Source organism: Cynoglossus semilaevis, chromosome 17, assembly GCF_000523025.1.
Source record: "Cynoglossus semilaevis isolate Cse_v1.0 chromosome 17, Cse_v1.0, whole genome shotgun sequence".
Classification (NCBI taxonomy): domain Eukaryota; kingdom Metazoa; phylum Chordata; class Actinopteri; order Pleuronectiformes; family Cynoglossidae; genus Cynoglossus; species Cynoglossus semilaevis.
Window position 1 is genome coordinate 11,623,990 of NC_024323.1, and position 20,882 is coordinate 11,644,871.

General features: G+C 39.8%; 1 protein-coding gene across 4 annotated transcripts; it reads right to left on the bottom strand.

Moving 5' to 3' along the window:
- Positions 1-1,305: 1,305 nt before the first annotated feature.
- On the bottom strand, positions 1,306-20,829 carry clec16a (C-type lectin domain containing 16A). Of its 4 annotated transcripts, none has more exons than XM_008330117.3 (24): positions 20,620-20,829; positions 19,942-20,070; positions 19,657-19,790; positions 19,411-19,559; positions 18,759-18,864; positions 16,852-16,857; positions 15,744-15,867; positions 15,414-15,588; positions 15,259-15,309; positions 15,021-15,137; positions 11,800-12,031; positions 10,758-10,869; positions 10,565-10,665; positions 9,642-9,761; positions 9,430-9,539; positions 9,185-9,229; positions 8,280-8,330; positions 7,668-7,796; positions 7,347-7,467; positions 4,870-5,021; positions 4,516-4,720; positions 3,852-4,022; positions 3,200-3,337; positions 1,306-2,544 (listed from the first exon to the last, which is right to left on the bottom strand). In XM_008330117.3, the coding sequence occupies exons 1-24, from the start codon at positions 20,691-20,693 to the stop codon at positions 1,931-1,933; spliced, it is 3,366 nt and encodes a 1,121-aa protein (XP_008328339.1). In that variant the 5' UTR covers positions 20,694-20,829; the 3' UTR covers positions 1,306-1,930. The 4 variants fall into 4 exon arrangements, with proteins under 4 accessions (XP_008328339.1, XP_008328338.1, XP_016895779.1 ...); XM_008330116.3 differs by having other exon boundaries at positions 11,731-12,031; XM_017040290.2 differs by lacking the exon at positions 16,852-16,857 and having other exon boundaries at positions 11,731-12,031.
- Positions 20,830-20,882: the final 53 nt, after the last annotated feature.

Here is a 20,882-nt window from a genome sequence, read left to right on the forward strand (position 1 = left end):
TTAAAACCCTAAAAAACCCTCACTGTAGCCCTTTGTTAAGTAGAATAATTTATTGCAGTTCTTTATTTATGTAATCGTCTGCTGTAGGTCATTAACATTAATTACAGTTTTAAAAGCCAAAAGCCTTTACACAGCATACAAACAGCAAACATACATACACTCACTACAATCAGAGACTCGGTGACTGAAGCCTGAGAGGGGAAATGCAAGGCATGATAGGGGTTTGTCAAATTATCGGCACGGATTCTACAATCCGTGCCAGTGAAGTCTCTTCATCTTAGCTAGCGATAGCAACTATCTTGGTTTTTTTTCTTTTTCTATTTACAATAGCAAGATGGAAACATTTGAGACGGACTAAAAAACGTATTGCTCTGAGTTTATAAACACGGTGATGGCTGTACAGAGTTAGTAAAGACGTAGAAGAAGACTTCAGCTATGGGACGGAGGCACCGGAAACCCTGGCTGAAAACGAGGGCGAAAGAGAAAAAGCTGCACAAATAAAAGTTCTGGAGAAGACACCGGAAAAATGGAAACGGTCGGTGTGTGCTGTGGTGTTTTTTTAATATTGACATGTAGGGGATGATGTTTTGTTTTTGTACAGGTTGTTTGTTACATTCATCTCTCCTCACACTGATTAGCTCTCCACGTTATTGCAGTTGTCAAAGCTTTAGTTAATTAGAGGTGAGGAGGCTTGGGTTGGGTTAGGGACAGTCGTAGCTCCACATCAAGGAAAACAAAAAGAAGACTTCGTTATTGCAGTTGTCAAAGCTTTAGTTAATTAGAGGTGAGGAGGCTTGGGTTGGGTTAGGGACAGTCGTAGCTCCACATCAAGGAAAACAAAAAGAAGACTTATTTTTTTGTTGTTGTTGATGATTTACACACATTCTCCTACTTTAACTAACTACGACTCCTTAAATCTGGTCAATCACATATCACTATGGCACTAGAGCTTTGTATTACATAACGAAACGGAGGAAAAAAACATTTCATTTTAATTTTCCAATACTGTATTACCTTCCAGAAACCCTTCACCCACTTAAAACTTTAAAAGAAAATTAAAAAAATTAATTATTTTATTAATTAATTATCTACTTTTCGTGAAAACAATGGAAAATTAATCTAAACTGCATTTAGGAACGCCCTATGACCTAAGTTAGCAATACATGGAACATCAAATATTGTAAATATTTACTTTGAGTATAAAATAACCACTTCTCCAAAAAAAAAAAAAGGATCAGTAAAGTCAGGACCTTCAGTGGGATGAGAACTTTATAGTAGGTTAATATCCATTTTTTCAGAATTAAATACCATTCATACTAATGTTGTTGCAGCTGAATTTATATACAGTCCACAATATGTATCAGTTAGAAAACCAGATTGTTTTAAATTTCATTCACGTACACACACCCAGCCCTGGAAGCAGTGCAGATGTGCATGACGCGTGGAGAGTAAAAGTCTGGTGCAGCAGACCGTGAGTGGTGTATGGGTTGGTGCATGTGTTACTATTATTAGTAGTGTGGTGCCATCAGAAACGGTGAGAAGTGAAAAGAAGAAGATAAGTGAGTGAGGTAACAATCAATGAATCCAAATGAGTAAAAAACATTGCTGGTTGTGTGCGTCAGTGCACACGTTAATGCTAAAAAGACTCACATACACACACACACACACACACACACACACAGACTCAAGTGCATTAAAACCCAAATGTGCTTTGAGCCTTTCTTCAGTGTCTGTTCTCTCTGTGCAGACAGAGCCTCTGATCATGTGCAAACACAAACGCTGCAGATCCCTCCACCTAACACAGGTTGGAACATGAACATGTACCGCAGCCAAGCAGGGCAGCTTATCTACTGCAATTTACTGTCCCCCCTCCCCCGAGTGTGTGAGCGATGAGCTTAATTGCATGGACATGAGAAGATGGGCGAAACTTTTAATCCAGCTCCGGCGAGTCCAGTGTTTCGGTGTCCAGCTCTTCGTCTTCTCTGTTGTCCACGTGGTCGACTGTCGTCTCTGACTCTCCACCAGGAACTCCTGCCATCTCTGAACACGTGTCCTCACCGTCTGGTGCTTCATCAGTGGGTGTGACCAGCTCAGTTGTAGTGTTCTCCTCTTTTACCGTTGCGTCCGTCTCTGTCTCATCCAAAGGCGACTCCTCCTCCTCCTCTGGCAGCGATCCCTCTTCATCCTTCTTCGTTTGTCCTCTTTCTCTATCCTGCCCCTCCTCTTTTTCTTCTTCCTCCACCTCTGCGATGGATGCATCAATTTTTTGGAGGGAATGTGTCGCTGGAGTGTGGCTAACGTACGGGTGGAGGTGCGGCGACTCTGCGGGGGGCAGCAGAGTGAGTGAATCCACGCTGAGGTTGTCGGCATTGTTGTCCGTCAGGAGGGAGATGGTAGGCTGCGAGGCCGGAGTGAGGCTTGGGGCCAGAGCAGGAGTCGGGGCTGGGGTTAAAGGAGCGGAGACTAGTTTTACTTCTCCACTCTCCCTGTCTCCTTCTCCACCTGAGGACAATGGTGGATTGTGCTCCAAGAATGTCACCTCATCTGGTGAAGAAAAAACAGAGAATGAAACGCTTCCTTTGTGAGGCTGTGTTTAGAATTTATGCAAAACGAGGCCCATCCTTAACCTTATGTATCAACTGTGTCCTCTGTAATAAGACACCTCAGATTCACAGTCTGCAACACATCAATACAGAAACAAAAATCCTTTCATGGTATAAACTTTCATTTATGTCATTTTTAAAATCTATTTTATTCTTTAACATTTAACAGTCTGGTTTAGAGCACACGAGAAAAAAAACTCTCAGACTCTTTCACATAGAGTTTTTATGTACATTTGAAAAAAAAAAAGATTATAGAGAAACCTGTGGAGCAACATTCTTATCTTATAACTAGAACGGGTGGAGAGAAGAGTGTTATTAATGCAACTCAAACAAAAAACACAGGAACAGAACAATGAATGTTATGAGTTTTAGCAGTGAAGAAACTGGGGTTAATTTCATCACATTAACTCAAAAGAAACTTCTTTTCTAAAATAAAAAAACAAAATTTCATGGGGCTAAATGACGATGACGAAATTTGTTCATGCATTACTCAGCGAAAAAAAAAAACAACATGAAAAAAAATCTGGCAGGGATGAAGTCCGATGGGCGCTGTTAAGTGGTGGGACAAATGAGGGCGAGAGCCAATCGCAGCTTACCTGTGGGGCTTTGAGCTGATATGGTGCTTGCAGTCACCGAGTCGCACCTTCCCGTGCTTCCACTTCCACTTGATGGCGGTGAGGGTGAGGAGAGAGGCGAGGGACTATGCTGTGAAATACAGTGAGCCACCGCAAAACCTGGGAATAGAGCGGCTACGAATGATATTTCCGCACAGTGCTGTCACCTAAAACTGCAGCATCACGGGGAGCAGGTGATTTTGTTGAGATTAAAAAAAAAAAATTGGGGGGTGGGGGGGGGGATTCTGTCCAGAAACTGCAGCAGATAATAACAGCCAGTGGGAAGAAAACACAAACTGACAGCGGTTTAACTGACACCTAACCACTGATCGCGGATATCGTGGGCAACATTTTCAAAAACAACACAGGTCAGGTGACTCGCAGGAGTTGCTTCATTATAAAAAAAAACAACAATCAAGTTTTTATTGTGAATACTAGTAATCAGTGAAGTAACTACTATACGTTTCTTCACTGATTACTATAATCTCACACATACTGTATAAGACCCAGTGTGTCAACCTGGTGTTGGACTCCAGGTTGGACTGATGAGGACAGAATGTTGTTTTCTATCCAACAACTGTATTTGTATTACGTTGTACTAAGGTTTGGTTGGTTCTGGTGACGTATGCAGTACCTGGTACTTTGTCCACAGAAGCGAACATGGATCTACTGGCTGTGGGGTCATTGGAGGCCCGTCTCGACTGCTCGTAGAACCTGAAGGGCAGTCCACTGGGTGAAACAGAGGCCGTTTGGCCAAAGCCTAAAACCTCTGTTGCGCTCGGTTGCACTGGTAGATCAAGCAGAGCTGCAGACACAGAACACACAAGGTTTGCTAATAATCTGTAGTGGGGATGGCCCAATCAGATACTCAGGGACGATATCGGTAACACTGGTCAAACTTTCAGGAATGAACATAAAAAACTGACAGTGGATTTACATTAAAATACAACGTACTGTTTTACTGAGAGCAGTTTAACTGCAGCAGCAAGTGTAACAACTATTAGTTCATGGATTGACTTTTGCTAAAAGTGCAGAGCCTTGTGGTCCTGCTGACTGTGATCAGAACGTCTGACTGCAGCACATATTCTGTACAGTATTCACATCCCTACGTCCTCACCTATGCTGCAGGATTTCAGTATTTCTTAACTTCACGCAGTTACTGAAAAAGGTTTTTATGATCGCATGTAAACAAAGAAAGACCAGGCACTTCTTTGAAAACAGTAGCTTTTTGTGACCTTTTGTGTTTTCATTTAATGATACTTTTATACATTTCTGTTTTCTGTTCAGTTTTTTCTCACCGGCAATCCTCTGCATCTTCATTCGCCGGGCCTGAATGCGACCTTTGGCCAACCTCTGTTTGGCGATGATGCATCGTATGTGGTCAGCAAAGATGAAGTTGGCTTGCAGGATGGGCATGGGTTTGGCATGTGGGTTGGTGCTGGGCTTATGGATGACAATATTCAATGCTCTGCTGTCGTCCTCAACACCAGACACCTGCATGTCCTGTATCAAAGTGGTAGGATATTATAGTTCAACATTAAAGTGCTGCAAAATAATTACATTTTACATTCACAATGACAAAAAAAAGACACACTCAACACTCAATTCAACACTCCATTAATGTGTTATGTATTGTTTTGTTATTTACTTACTTGTAAAAGTCCAGCAAACTTGACCACACCCCATCCTAGGCGCTTGGATTCCGGCTCCACGAGACTCATCTGATAGACGTCAACGGCGAGGAACCGCTGGGCCTGGCCGCCATCTTTACTCACCACCATACAGGCTATGAGGTCACTATTATCTGAAAAAATATTGATGCACAATGATGTGTAAAATATACAGAAAATATTATATAGGTGAATATTTCATTAATATATTTTGTAAGTAATCCTGGACATAACATCTGGGTGTGTAGAACAGAGTTACCACTGATTGGAAATCAGTGTATTGAATGCAAATAAATATGATGATGGACAGACAGATAGGCACAGATAGAAAGTCTGAAAAGTACAGAGAGGATTTTTCCCTCCTCCCACATGACACTGAACATAAAAAGGAATTGATAATAAAGATAAAACCCACGCCTCAACCTTTTCAGTTTAATCAAATTTACCACAAAAACCCCTGAGAAGAAAGAATAACTACACAGAAGTGGCAACAACCTTTTCCAGAAACCACTGGTTTTGGTTTCCATACCACACACTATGACTGGTCAAAAAACAAAACATTTGAAACTCAGGTCTCGCTGAAATTTAGTGACAAGCATTTTTTTTCCTAATAACACAAAGCAGTAAGTTCATTTATTTGAAGATTAAACTCAGCCCTTTCTCATGAAAAAGTGAGATAAAGTTAGACCTGACCTTTTTACTCCTTTCTAAGAAGTGAAAAAATTCAATAAGAAGAAAAAGTAAATGTAAGAAAAAAAAGCTACTTCATGATTTACTGTGGCAAACAAAGAAGTTCTGATGGAAACATTTTGACAAAGAAGGTCAACATAGAAATTGAATCCCCAGACCAGCCAGAAAAAAACCCTCCCACGAGTGATTACTTTCGCCTACTGCAGGTTTGTGGGGTTCACGGGTGGGTAGAAAAGCTTTACAAAAAATTGGTTTGACTAATCTGAAGGTGTTTTTGTATCTATTTACTTGGAATAACAGTTTCTTTCTAAGGCATTGTCCAAAAAGAGAAGTTGTGTCATACTTATTTCCAAGTATTTTTAAAATATTCTCTTTAACTTCCCAAGAAGGATGCTCAAAAACACTGTAGCTTGAAAACTGCAGTGCCATGGCACAGGTTTGATCATCCACCATGTATATTTTTTTGTTGTTTCTTTTTTAGAACGACAATCTAAAAGTGTTCTCCGACTGACTTGAAATCATGAAGGCCAATGCAGTGTAATTCACCTGTAGTCACACCCAGTAATTAAATTCAATTTAACAGCGTCACATTTACAAGCGTCTCTTCACCCGAACAAACCACATTAAATAATGACAGGCAGAGAGTGTACCTTCACTTTGGCTGTTGGTATGAGTCATTACATACAGTAATGAACATAAAAGCCATCTGTCACTTTCACCCAGGCTGCAAGTAATGATAATTAAAATGAACCAGGCATAGTGTGAGTTCAGTGAAAAATTCAAACCAAAAAAAAAGAAAGAAAGAAGAAAAAAAAAAAAACGGTGCAAATCTGTTCAGGTTACCGTTAGAGGAGAGAAAAGAAAGCAGGAAATAATAATGAGTGTTATATCAGTCTTTTGATACTTATCAAAATAGTTCATCAAGTCAAAGTAATTCATTTAGATTTTTCATTTTCACAGAGCAGATACACGATGTTCCTGGTTACACTTCATAATGGTTATACCACATGCTGATGAAAATAAATCCTGACTTTCCAGCTGTGGCAGGAAGTCTGTTGTAACAATCTCAATAATCCACTGACACTCACATAGACACACATAAAAAGCTACTGTCAGTAAGGAAGTAGGAAGTAGTGAAATAAAGATTAAGACAAACAATATGTCAGGGTGAAATTCCCTAAGACCCCAGAAAAAAAATCCTCAGCAAAGTCTATAAACCAAAGGCACTCAGTCACAGAATTTATGATGTATGAAAAAAATAAATAAATATAAAAACATGAAAAATGTATCAAAATACAAACACATCAGGTCTTGGACACATGCTCATCGATTTTAGTGTTAAATGTAAAAAATGTGATGGTTATGACTGGTGAGAATATAGGTAGATTTCATTCAGCAGCAGAGTTCACACATGTCAATACATCCTGTGAGCGTATGTCAGAGAAGCGGTGACATCTGCAGAGTTTTGAGAATTGTTTGTGAGCGAAAACTGTAAAGTGCTGCTGCTGCTGTGAGAATTTGCACAACACCACTAACCACCTGCAAGTTTCCACAACATCAGCGCACCTGTGTTCAACACACGTCTGTTCAGACTGTCTCTGCATGGGCAGAGATGTGTGCAGCACACACAATGATGCTCGTGGCTGTCTGTGTCAGAACTTTTCTCAGTAAAGTTGTCGAGTCAGATCAAGAGAGAGACTCTGCTTCACACACAGAACATTATTACATTTTGTGTGCATGTCGTGTGTGTTTGTTTGGATGTGACTTACTCAGGTCTAAGACGTCATCTGTTTTGATGAGGTCTTCAGGTCTGGTCAGAGGAAGCTGCGTCTCAGGTTCTCCCTGAAGCTGCAGCGATAGCGACCGCAACATAAAAAAGACACGGATCGCCTGTGCAGTAGTTGAAGACAAACACACACGCCTTTTATTAACAGAATTTATTATCTTCATCTTCACACTGGAAACCTGGCAATCTGATGTAACTTGATGATGTTGTTTTTGGCACAGTCAGACTATGTGATGCATTTTGTATCTGCTGTAACTGTAAATGAAAAAAAGAGTGACATTAAAAAGAGTGTGAACGGACTCACTCTGCGTGTCTTCTCTACATCCCCACAGGGCAGTCTCTTGACAAAGTCGATGCCAGTCAAAGGCGTGCCCGTAGGTGGCAACAACACTGAGGCATCCATCATTAGATACTCGACATTTAGAGGTTTACTCTAAAGAAAAAACCACACACAGACATGGTTGAGGTGAGATGAGTCACTGTTAGGTATTCTTGTAGCACCGAAGAAATACTCAAACTTAATGTTGTTCATTTTAAGTGCATCCATATGTACTTTTAATTCTTTATGTTCTTCCAATTTAAAACGGTATCTGACCCGTTGCATCTCCTGCCAACAGCTAAAAATACCATCACTGAGAACCACTATTACAGACAACAATGACTCATTTTCTTTTAGAGACTCAAACCAGACATTGAATCTTCCAGACACTGCGTCCAATTCTGTGGAAGAGAATCTGAACAAGTCATTAGATTTAAAATATTGTCTTGTCCTCCCACTCCTTTTTCCCTCATGTCTTTTAAGTCCTTTTTTGCCAAAAGGAAATAGATACTTGAGCGTCGAGCTTATAGATTACATTTGTAAAGACACACAGAGCCTGCTGTAGTACATGAATTGACCATATTTGGTAAGACTCACCGTCATGCTCCTGTATTCATCTTCAAACATGTCCAGGAAGATTTCCTCTCCCTGCAGCAACATAAACAGCATAAACTGCTAATCAGCCAAAGTATGACGTTCCACTTTAATATTCATAAATGTGCGATCTACTCTGAGTGTATGTACGCAAGTCATTCTACACCTACTTACTTTTCAGCATCCCATCAAAATGACACTACTGCACTTTGATGAAAAAAAAAGAAAAAAAGAACCCACAATTGGGAAATTCTTGTGTTACTTTTGGGAATTTGTATCAGAGTTGCTGACCTAACTTTTGTGCACTGTCAGAAAAGGATGTATTGCACAGTGTCGAGTCGTTGGATTTATGTGGTCCATTGTGGTGGTATGTGGAATTTACTTAATCCTGTAGTCAACGTGCTCACAGGAAAATAACTATTTTTATACCATGTAAATATATGATGGACAGTGGAGCTCTCATATCTTGTTTTCACCTTTGATTTTAAATGTAATAATGGTTTTCTGTTTGGACAATGTGTTTCCCACATGAGAGTGAAAATATATTTGCCCTCCCTCACATCTTCTTTCTCTCTGGTCATGTAACAACAAGCAACATTTAACAATGATTTATCAACCAAAAAAAAAAAAAAAGAATCACATTCTTACAATACTTTACAGAGAACCTTCACTCTGCAGGGAGGCTGTTTTTGGATCAAGGGCTGCAGGTTATCAGTGTTTATTCCTCAGTGTTGCACAAGCACAGCTAAGATTTACTGGACATCGCAATTACTACAGTAAAGTTTCCAGATTACTTAAAAGGGAACTCTTTTGTAAACCAGGACTATTTCTCAAAACCGTGGTAGTTCCGGTCACTTATTCCAAAACTGATATCCAAACATTCAAAGAGAAACTGAAAGCAACCTCACCTTGTAATATCCACGCAATAAATGCAGGCTTTCTTCTCTTGCCCCCTAGATACAATAGTAAAATAAAAGCAAAAGAGCAATTGAATCTTTATTATTGTAAAAACACTAAATACTTTTTGGTATTTATAAGTAATGTGCTATAAAAAATAACAATGCTATCAACAAAGATTGACTTAATATGGTCCTTTTATGATCTTAAACTGTTGTTTGTGCAATGACAATGTGTCTGTGTGTGGGAACTCTACCTCCAAACAAGCCAGATGAACGTCCTTGATGATGCAGTGGTTTCCTGATAACACTGACTGCTTCAACAGAAGACAACTCAGCTCCAGTGTTGCAAGACGCACCTTACCATCTATAAAACATGGTGGAGCAGAATGTGAGTCAGTAGAGGACAAGAACATACACCTCACGATGACTTGGAATCTGCTTGTGTCCTATGTGTGGTGCATGTCACCTGGCTGTGCCGCCTGGCTCATCACTCTGATTAGTCTCTCCACCAGGACCAGGCTGTAAGAGCTCCTCTCCTGGTCAGGAACTGGAAGCTGCAGCCGTTCGAGGAGATCCCGGTTGATACCTGCAGACCACATATGGAACATGAACTACATAATTTGATGGACATTTATGGCCAACGCTTTGCGACTTTTATCATATTTATATATTATTATTATCACAGACTTTTACCTTTACTATGATTTTTCATTTTCCAACATTTTGGCCAACCTCCAGTCTTTAACTTTTTCTGATTAATATCTGAACTCATATTTTGCACCAAAATTGGCCGAAACCACGCTGCTTTATTCCCGCATCAAAGTAATGATCTTTTTAACACGGATGAAGTACAGTCGCGACAAGTGCAGGGGATCCGAAAAGATCTAAGTGAAACGTGTGCTGACAGATTCTATAAGTGTACTTTTCACCCCCTCTTGAAATTTCAGCATTACACGTTTTGCAAATCGATATCCGTGGGTCTTTATGTCCACACCGCAGGCACTTTCAAACAAGCCCGCGCTGGCTGTGGTTTTTGCTTACATCATCATAACTTCCTGTTTCCGCTGTGTTGTTTGGGTAATAAAAGTATTTTGCCCAAAAAAATAAAGAAAATGCACTTTTGGGCCATTTTCAGCCGAAAATCTTCAGTGGCTGAATATTTAGCATACCCCTACTGAATAGGAGGCCTTTTTTTGGCTCAAAGCTTCAGTACATTGACCTATAGAATATCTAGCATGTAGTAAACAACTAGGATCAACTCTGAGAAAACAGATTTCCTTACACAAGAAACTTGCTATCATGTTGTGAAAATGTATCTCACATGTGAAATTCAGGATACTCAATCCCACAAAAAGGCAAAATGTGTACAAACGTTATAGTGGGACACACCTTTGCTGTGTGACACAGCATAAAGTAGGCACAGGACAAACAGGGCATGGTAGTCGTCACCGGTACAGTCAAGGGCGCTGTAGACCATGTCTAAAAACGGTCTGCAGACAACAAGAGACAAATAATTCTCCACAGTACTGCGTTTATATGTACAGTGAACATACACAACCACCGGCAAATACTGTGTTTGTACCTGCTCTTTTGTGCGTGCATGCGTGTGGCAGCAGCACTTTTCTCCTCGTCTGTGATGTTTTGCTCCGTCAGCTCAGACACCTTACACTTCTCCATCACCACCATCTCAATCTCTGTTTAATAGGACACACGTATACAGGCTTCATACTTGTCTTAGCAGCACCGAAAAACCAATGTTACCTAAACAAATCTAGGAGAACAATTATTTACATTCACATTAAACACACAAAAAGACACGCACTCAGCACTGACCACATCACCACCATGAAACGAATTATCTTTTCACCCGTGAATGAACTGAAATGATTCCTTCTTAGTTTACCCACTTATCTGTCACACTCGCTATTATTTAGAGCACGTCTGATACAAATTCATTCTTTCATGGGTGTGGAATTTTGGTCTTTGTGTAAATTGGTGTAAATGAGGAAGAAATCAGTTCAATTGAGTGAATGATCACATTTTAGCATCACACACACGATCAATAAAGATATACTGTACTTATACCAGGATACACACATGCACAGAGAACAAGAGTGAGAGACAGGCGGAGAAGATGAATGGTGTGTCACCGTGAAGAGGACATTCAGTTGCCATAGAGGTAGAGTTTGGTCATGGGGTAGATGTGGTAAACTTAAAGGCACTAAAAGTGGAATGCAGCAACAGAGTGGATGACCTCATCTCAAAACTAGCCATGGTGGAATGTCTTATTGGACTGAGGTTTAGTTCTGTTTTTTTGGGGGGGGGGAGGGGGGAGGGTGGACAGAGGGTCTTTAGAATTTTTCTTTCACAAGCTTTGGTTTTAAAAAATCTCACAGTCCGACAACAGTTTGGAGACGAGGATAGATGCTGCGGCTATGGTGGTGGTGGTTGGGTAGCCAGGATGCATCATGGGAGACTGTGTCTGATCGATGATAGTACAGCAACACTCACAAGCACAGTCCTGAACTGCTGTGTCCAAGGAGACACACACTCACCTTCTGCCGTCTCCCCACTCGCTCTGCTTCCCTTAGAACTCCCACCTCCTCCTCCTACTCCCTCTGTACCTTTTCCCTTCTCCCTCTCGCCTCCTCGGCTGTTGTCGTCCCAGCTGTCCTCTCCGCCAAGTCCACTACTTCCTCCCCCTGCCCCAGCCCTTTCGTCATCCTCCTCCTCGCCCAGATTCTTGTAGTTTGGCCTCTTCTGGGTTTTCTTGCGGCCACGGTGGCGAGACAGCTCCAGAGAGCGCTCCAGAGACTCGGGGGGCTTTGTGAAGCGACGAACTCCTCCTCCACTTGCCTGGAGAGGTGGAGGAAAAATAGGAAGAGAGGAAGAAAATACTTTTACTGTAAGGCAGACTCTTCTCACTGATAAATCAGAATTCTAAAAGTATTGTAGTAGTGTGCGCATTTAGCATATTCTCAGACAAGAGTAAGTGTTTTGTTTACTACTTGGTAGTATTTGCAGCGAGAGCACAGTAATTACACATACTCAGTTTGAGCCAAACACACAGGAAGATAATGCTTCAAACTAAATGAGAAGAGAGAAAAGAAGGGAGGTACTTTAAAGAATCATCTTTCCCAAGGACAAATAAAGGTAAAACACATCAGACACAAGGGAGTTTCATAAACAAGGAAAGATTCATAAAACACATGAGTTTATACAGAGGCACCACCTAAACGCATTACATACATACACACATACACAGATGTAAACACAGCAATGGAGTCAGATCCAATAGAACAGATTTCATCACTATTCCATTTCTAATAATAAAGTTTCCTAATCTTCTAAATAAAGTGGCTGCTGAAAGTTCAAAGTAACTGAATTGGCTTGAGCAAATGCCTTAAGCAAAATAAGAAAAAAGTAATAAAAAAAAGTTATTTTTATAAAGCAAAGGAGAGGAGTTTTTTTTCTTCTTTTAAACCCTGACAACTCAGTCAAGTTCTACCAAGACATACAAGCGACAGAAGAATAAAAAATAAAATGCCAACACTGTATGGACCCTTGGTGTGTGAGGAAATATTTCAAAAACATTAGTGAAAAAAAACCCAATACTACTACTAATAATACTACCTTGACTATTGTGACATCAGTAGTCACTTCTACTTTCAAAAATTCTTTTGTGGCATAAGAATTATGATGATGACTTCCTCTAAGACTTTTCTCCTACTGACTTTATTTCTGGTAATCAAAACATTTGCTTAATCCCAAAAATATGTTTTTTTCAAAATCCACTAAATCTATGTAAATTTGCCTCAGTGGTTATGTAAAAAAGACTTGAACTTTGTTACAGAACACAGAGGGGAAGCATTCCCCACACTGAAACTAGGTGGCCCTATTTCACTTGTTTTCTTGTAGAAATCACTTACACGTATGCGCACACACACACAGACACACACATATACAGACGTACATACACTAATCTGCTCCTGTACACCTGACTTACAGAGACTGATCCTCCTTAATCAAATGTTTCCTGAGAACAGCCACAGCCTCAGTTTCACAGTATCCACTTTTCCTGGAAGTGATAGTTTGACTGAGACTAAATTAAAAATACATATTTTAATCTTTCTAGAAAGTCATTAAATTTACCTGTAACTGGTAAATACAGCTAAACCTCATTTTTAATTTTCATTTCAGATTACAGAATCTGCACAACAAACTTAAAAGTATTTTTTCAAAGGTCTATTTTGATCAATACTGTTAAAGGCCATCAATAATATGTTTTTAACAGGTTGCCGCTGTAGTGCAAATATCTCAGCAGTTCCACAGCTGCTGCTTAAAAACACTGTTCATGCTTTCAGGCATTAACCACAGTAACAGCGTGTGTATATATGTGTGTGCGCGTGTTGCACCTGTGAGCAGAATGTTCTGGTAAACCACTCACACTCTGAGTTGATGCTGAGAAATTAATGGAGGTCAAGGAAAATGTGAGACACACACACACACGCACGCACACACACACACACACAAACATGCACCCGGTGGCACTAGGTGCTGATTAAAAAAATAATAAAAGAAAAGAATGAGATGTTAAGAAAAAACTCATGTTCACGTAACTGGTCCACTTGCAAAAAAAAATAAAAAAAAAGAAGAGAGGGAGAGAAAGAGGGGCAGAGAGAGCGAGAGGGAGGGAGGTAGATAGCTAAACTTCTTCCAGGAAAGAGATAATCCAGCTCAGTGTTCCACCATGTGAACTGACTTCCTGCCACATCACAGACAAACAGGAAGTGCCATCTGACCAGCTGTGTACAAGCAGTGCCCCCGCCCCCCCGTTTCAGCTACAATAAATCGAACAATAACAGAAGAACAGATCTGCCCGACGTGGCAAACAAAATTTTTTTAGAACAGGACTTTATATAGAAATGTAAATGCATCGCATCCACTTCTCTTTTAACATCTTAACTATGAGTGTATGTTGGTACAGGCAACACATACCGCCTCGTTACAGGTCACAAAAGCTACACCATACACTCATCCACACACATGCATACACACACGCACATGCGCATACACTCGCAGACAGAGAACAACCACAAGGATTCTGAGAAACTCTCACTACCTCAGCACACCCACCTGGCTTTACAAACAGTCAAACTGATCAAGGGGGGAGGAAGGGCGGACGAGGGGAGGGAAACTGAATAATTAGAGGAAATACACAGTGGAAGAGTACGTGGAAACAAACGGCAAGGAGGCCGGCAGTAGAGACAGATGCCGGAGAGAGAAGATGAATATACAGAAACGACTGGGAAACAAGATGGACAGAGGAGGAGGAAGAGGAAGAAGAAGAAGAAGAAGAAGAAGAAGAAGAGAGACAGACCAGGAAGTGTTGGCAGTGAGGGAAGATGACACAAACACAAACTCTTTTTTTTTCCACACTGCAGCTTTGATGTGGGTGAATGATGAAGAAAACCATGACCCTATAATTCTATAAACACCTACATATACTGAAAGCCCATGTGGTGTGTGTATGTCAATGTGTGTGTGTGTGTGTGTATAATACATGCACACGCATTAATGCATGCTCCTCTGCAGCATCCAGCACTGTGTTTTTGTTGTTGAAATTCATCATTTGTCCTGTTGTAGGATGAATAAAACCAACTGTGTTTTAAGACCTCATTACTGAAACTAGCTCAGTGGCAAATAACGGCCGATAAATCCAACTTTTAATAGAGCACAAATTACCCAAGATGCACATTGTTGCTACACTACAGAACATATACCACTGATACAAATTAAATGTCATCCATACATTGACAACTTTGTGTGTGTGTGTGTGTTTTACCGTGTTCTTATGTGCGCTGTGTAAGTCTGTCTGTGGAGTGAAGACAGACAGGTCGCCATTCAAAATAAAATCGGCAAGGGAGTTGACCAGTGGCTGATAGTGGATGATGAGAAACACCTGGAAAACAGCAGACATACATATAGATTATATTTAGCTATAAAAAAAACAAGAATTACTCCTCCTTATGTTGATTATTGTCACATTGATGTGTGTGTGTGTGTGTGTTTGTGTTGCTTACTTGAGATAGCAGGTAAAGAGACACCTGCGGGTTGATTTTTCTCTCCTCAGACTATTAAAAAAAACAGGACAGGGAGATGTTTTCCAGATTACATTAAAATGACAAGATATAACAAAAACAGGGTTATATGAATATGGAACCTGAGAAGAACGTACTGTCTCTGGATTGACTAAAGAGTACACGTAGAGCGGCAAAAACAGACGATTGAGGAGATGGTCTGTCAACACGTCGCTGAGAAATTCGCAGTTGATGATGAGGATGTCGTTCAGGTAGTGCAGGTGGTCGAGGTGTTCTGCTACCAGGTCACTCAGCTTCCCCCTGTTTTTATGCCTGGGAGAGAACAGGAGTGGGAGAAGCACAGAGACTAAAAACACTACAAATGGAATGCCTCTGTGAAAAGAGGGATCGTTGAAGAACTGTGACATCCCTGACATCTAGAGGTATCGCTGAGAATTACACCAAGAAAAAGAAACCAAGTCACTCACTCTTCGTCCGTCTGCACGCACTTGTCCAGTTCGATGACGTGGCTGCCGATGAACCACACCAGGTTACTGAAATATGGCACCGCCGTCTTATCACGAATGTAGTGCAGCATGTGCTGGTTGTCCACTGTGGAGAGAAACCGCGTCGTTACTGAGGCTCCACACTCACACACAGCTTCACTTCAGCTTCACCTCACCAGTCAACTGGATGTGATCTGATATGAATGAATGCAAATTAGGAGACGGGTTAAAAAAATTAATAAAGGAAAAAAATGAACCCTAATTATCACCTTATCCTAATATGTTATATCGTATCCATATATTTAAAGTCTGATTTTAAGAGTTCTACTGTAGCACAGGAAGGACAACTGAAACAACATTATATTTCATAGGTCGTACCTGAAGTAAATAGACAAAAAATATAAATAGATAGATAGATAGATAGATAGATAGACAGAGAGAGAGAGAGAAAGAGAGAGAGAGAGAGTATATTATAAGTGTCAGGGTGTTGAAATTATTGGATATACAGCACACATTACAAATTACAATGTCAAGACAAAATGTTACAGGTAGAGTTGATTGTTTTCCCTCTCCCATTTGTGAATAAATTAAGAAGCAACACAGACGAGGATGATGATCCATAACACACCACAAGCACCATGTGGGGCTCAGATAAAAATTACATTTCTGCATTAATTTAACCCACAAATACCCAAAAACAAAACAAAACAAAACATGCAGACTTTTTAAGTTTATGTTTGCAGGTTATCAAAAGTGGTCCCCAAGACAAATTTTTATACCAGTACATAAATAACAAACACATCATTAGGTACACATAGGGCTGGGTATAGAACAGAAACAGAGACATCATAGAAATGTGACAACAATTAACTACTTAGTGGATTAGACCCAAATAGATCAAATCTTAAATTATTGATGTTCAAAAAAAATACATACAAACTTTAACAACTAATATGAGCTAAATGCTCACAGCAAGCAACACAAGGTTGTGTAATAATGTACAAACTAACCAATAACTAGGAGGTTCAATGTTTTTCAACAATACCCAGCCCTAAAAAAAAAAAAGACTGAATGAATGGTACCAACTTACATGAAACTGGAGTTAGGCAGATGGGGCGCGTAGAGGGAGGAGGAGAGAGACAAGGAGAGGAAAAGGAGGAGTGGTTGTTGAAGAGGGTGGGGAGAGAGGGGAAACAGACACAGGGTTAATGTGGATAAAAGGGTGGCTGTGTGGGGTGAGGGAGACCCTGCAGTTATTACCACAAATACAAGTCAAAACAATGACACACCTGGAAAAAAAAGTCAACATGAACACGACAGTGTGTTTGCACGATTTTCAAAAATGACATTTGACTGTGTTTAAGACTCATTATCACAAAACACAGAATCACAGTTAAATAATTATGGACATAACTTTCTGGGTTATGAGTTATGCTTTTATTTCCAGGTTGTCATTTGTTTTATTTTAATGTCACAAGGAATCAGTAGAACAAATCAAACAGTGACATATCCATCTAATGGAGTTCTAAACAAACCTAACATACAATAGTTAAATAACAAAGATTCCCTTGATGCTTAATTGTATTGAGTCACTGTCGTACCAATGACTTGATACAATTCAATTTTAACATTCTACAGCACCATCACCACACTCCACCCTCTGTAAACAGAGACCCTACCACAGCAGAGTCTAGACCAGGGGTCCCCAACGTGGTTCCCGGGGGCTACCTCCACTACCTAAGGTGCCCGTGGGTTATGTTCTAAATATAAAACTAGTCAACAAGACGAGTGTCTACTGTTGTAGGACCCAGAACTAATTTTTAATAAGTGGTCCGGGAAGTCTGTAACAAACAAGCAGCTCTTCAAGTTACTAAATGCCCTTGAAGTAGTTCCCAATTTCAAAAAAGTTGAAGACCCCTGGTCTGGAGTTAGACCAGCAATGATTTACAGTTTATGTATATTTCAGACATCAGGAGGTTCTTTTTTTGGTTGTTTTGAATGACTTATTTTTTCCCCTTCAATGAAGTCAGGTGCACCGTGGGTAATGATGTCACTGTTTAGTTAAATAGAGTCAAGGCATCGATGGGCACACACAACTACAAGTGTGACATGCAGGAAAAGTCAAACTACTGTAAATGTGAAGAGGCCAGAAAAAAATTAACTCATTACTCTGTAGCTGCTCTGTGTGGTGAAGCAGTGAGAAGAAACAAAAAGAGACAATGTTTGTCTCTAAGGCCTGGAGCAGTTCAGAGACACAGTGGGGACACGCAGGCTGACACTGATGGACAGATGGTTAATAGGTGAATGTAGGAACATTGAAGATGTAATGCTGAACTTTGTGGTTTTGCAGTAATGAAGTAGTGAGAAGAAAAATGTCAATTCTTTTTAAATTGACAGCATAACTGGAAGCTGGATTTTTTTCCAATGCAAATAAAAAAGAGAAAAGAACAAGAGGACTTATATTTCAAGGTGAAGAATATATAAACTATATTATTATATATTATTTGCCTTTCTCTATTATATGTATACATATATATAACAAGAGAAAGACAAATGTTTAAAATAGAGCTTGCTATATCTAAAAAAAAGGTCCTTAAGTGGTAACAGTAAAGAACTGTCTTATTATATATTATCTAATACTGAAGTAAATGGTACTACATTTTTAAAAACATCTTGGATACTGGATGTACAGCTGATGCTTAATTCGCTCATATTATCTAAAAAAATGTCTCAACAACAATTAAACTCCTAAAAATGAAAGAAGTTAATTTATTTGAATTTTTATTCGCACAGGTAATGTGTTGACTTCTTATTGTCGAAGAAAACACCTGTTGGACATGCTCATGCACCAGAAACAACAGCAAAAGAACAGAAAGAGTTCAGTGAGAAGCAGCAGGCAATCTCAGCATCCAATGCGTGTGTGTATATGTATGTGTATGTGGGTGCGACTGTGACTGTAACGCAAAATCATTTGACTGGGATCCTATCAGCACTCACCTTTGTAGACGTTGAGCGTAATGGTTCGGACTGCGATGCGGACCATGCTCTCAGGGTGGTTGAAGAACTTAATGGCCTCGGTGTACAGGGCAAAATCGTTAGTGTGCTGTGAGAGAGAGACAGAGTAGTTAATTGAATATTTTTCAAAATAAACATTTCAGAAATTCTTTTCAAAATTGTTCAGTAAAACTGATCAATGTAACGTATTGTCATGTAATGTGTGTTATGAAGGGGTTAACAGTTACAACTTTGGGAAGGAGAGTGAGGAGTGTGTGCATGTGTGAGAAAGAGTATGAGGAGGAAAAGGTGATTGAGAAGCTGGCTTTGAGAGCAACAAAGAAGTTCTGAACGAGTTGCTGCTAATTGTGAATTTCAATAAAAGTTCTTCAGGGTACTGAGGCACTTGACTGGTCTCTTGTAGGGGCATTACAGTGTATTCAGAACAAAATAATGAAATGACATGACAATCCTACACCGCCCTCTAGTGGTAACTGTCCTAAGACTGACAAATTATAAACAATATAATTACAAACAATGAGAAAGAAGATAATAAATGGCCCATTAACATCCCATGTGTCTGTCATATGAAGCCAAGGAGATCCACTATTCCTCTGCCTCTTTTTGTCATTTTCTATCAGTCTTATATGCTCACCTCATTGTAGAAGAAATGCACAGTGTGGTTGTTCAGTTTTAGAGAAAGGGTCTTGAGGAATGAAATATAGTAGGCCATGATTTCCTCATCCGAGAAGTCAAACTTGTGGACAATGATGGAGTTCACATGGTTGTTGGACAAGAGATAATCTGACAAGAAGAAAATAAACAGGTAAATTAAATATATTATTAGTTGAATAAATATATTATTTTAGTCAACAGGTAAACAGGTAACCTCAGTACTTACATAAAGATGTTTCATGGCTGATGTTCTCGAACAGAATATTTAGAGTCTGGAGGAGCTGGACACAAACATAACGTCCTGATTTCTGCCGGAGGATGTTTAGGAAGAAGGCAAACATGTTCTTTTCCAGAAAGAAGCTGAACAGATAAAGACACACACACATGTACAGACTTAACCAATGCTTTTGTTGTGGATTTCAAAGTGTATGTTTTTTATTATTATTATTTTCAAATTTCTTTTTAGTTTTGGGCATATTTTTAAGAAAGAAAAAATGTTTCAGTGACTCACTCAAATACAGAGCTGTCATTCTGGTCTCCCCAGATAAGTATCTCTGTGATGGAACGGATGGTCTCCACCAATAGGTTTCGGTTATGGTCTGTCACTGTTGTGTTTTTGGTAAGGACATGGTACATATACCTGATGAAAAGAAAAGGGGAAACATTCTGGTTTGTAATTTCTAAAATGGTCAAAAACTGTTACATTTAAAGACATAGACAAAACCCCATTGAATAATGCGTTTTTCAGCTCTCCACTGCAGTGTATGATTTTGCAAATCATTTTTCATGTATCTATGACAACCATAATTAGTTCCACTTAACTTACTTAACTCTAAAAAAATGCATAAAAGTATTGTCGCACACCAATATTGATGGGATGCCTTTAGAAGACCCCAAAACCTGGTGGGCGTGTCCAAATCAACCTCAATGACTTTTAAGTTTTACTATATTGCACATTTCAAGTTCGACAATATGGAGCTAACATATTTTAGCTGCCTTTTCTACGCAACCGCTGGCATGTGAACTAGAAATAACACCGACTAAAAACATCCAGTGCTGACTGACATTTACCGTTTATTGGTTACATGTGTATTTGTTATTAGTAAAAGGGCCAATAACAACGCTTGACAGTTGTTATCGCCGGCTACCGTGCAGGCTAATGTTAGCTTTTCTGATGCTAGTCACTCACTTTAGATGATCCAAGGAGTGGATATTTTTCGTTCTCCCCTGCCCTCCAACCCAGCTCCGTGAGCGGCCGAACATGGTTATTCTATTTAAGGGGCGAATACTTGACAATTAACAGTTTTTCGCTAACGTTAGCATCCGTAACTATCCATTACACCTACTTTCCCTTTCTGGTGGCTACCTAGCAAACAGTCGTTGATAGGCGACGATAGCAAAGTGGTGAGAGAGCCGTGATAGCAAAGTCCTGAGAACGTTGTGGTACAACCT

Bases quoted from the DNA above. Each gene is read 5' to 3' on its own strand.
- clec16a (XM_008330116.3), bottom strand. From the start codon at position 20,693: ATGTTCGGCCGCTCACGGAGCTGGGTTGGAGGGCAGGGGAGAACGAAA. The intron at 18,865-19,410 runs GTGAGCATATAA...TCTCTCTCACAG, and splicing joins TGCATTTCTTCTACAATGAG to CACACTAACGATTTTGCCCT. The intron at 7,468-7,667 runs GTGAGTCCGTTC...ACTACTGCACAG, and splicing joins ATGTAGAGAAGACACGCAGA to GCGATCCGTGTCTTTTTTAT.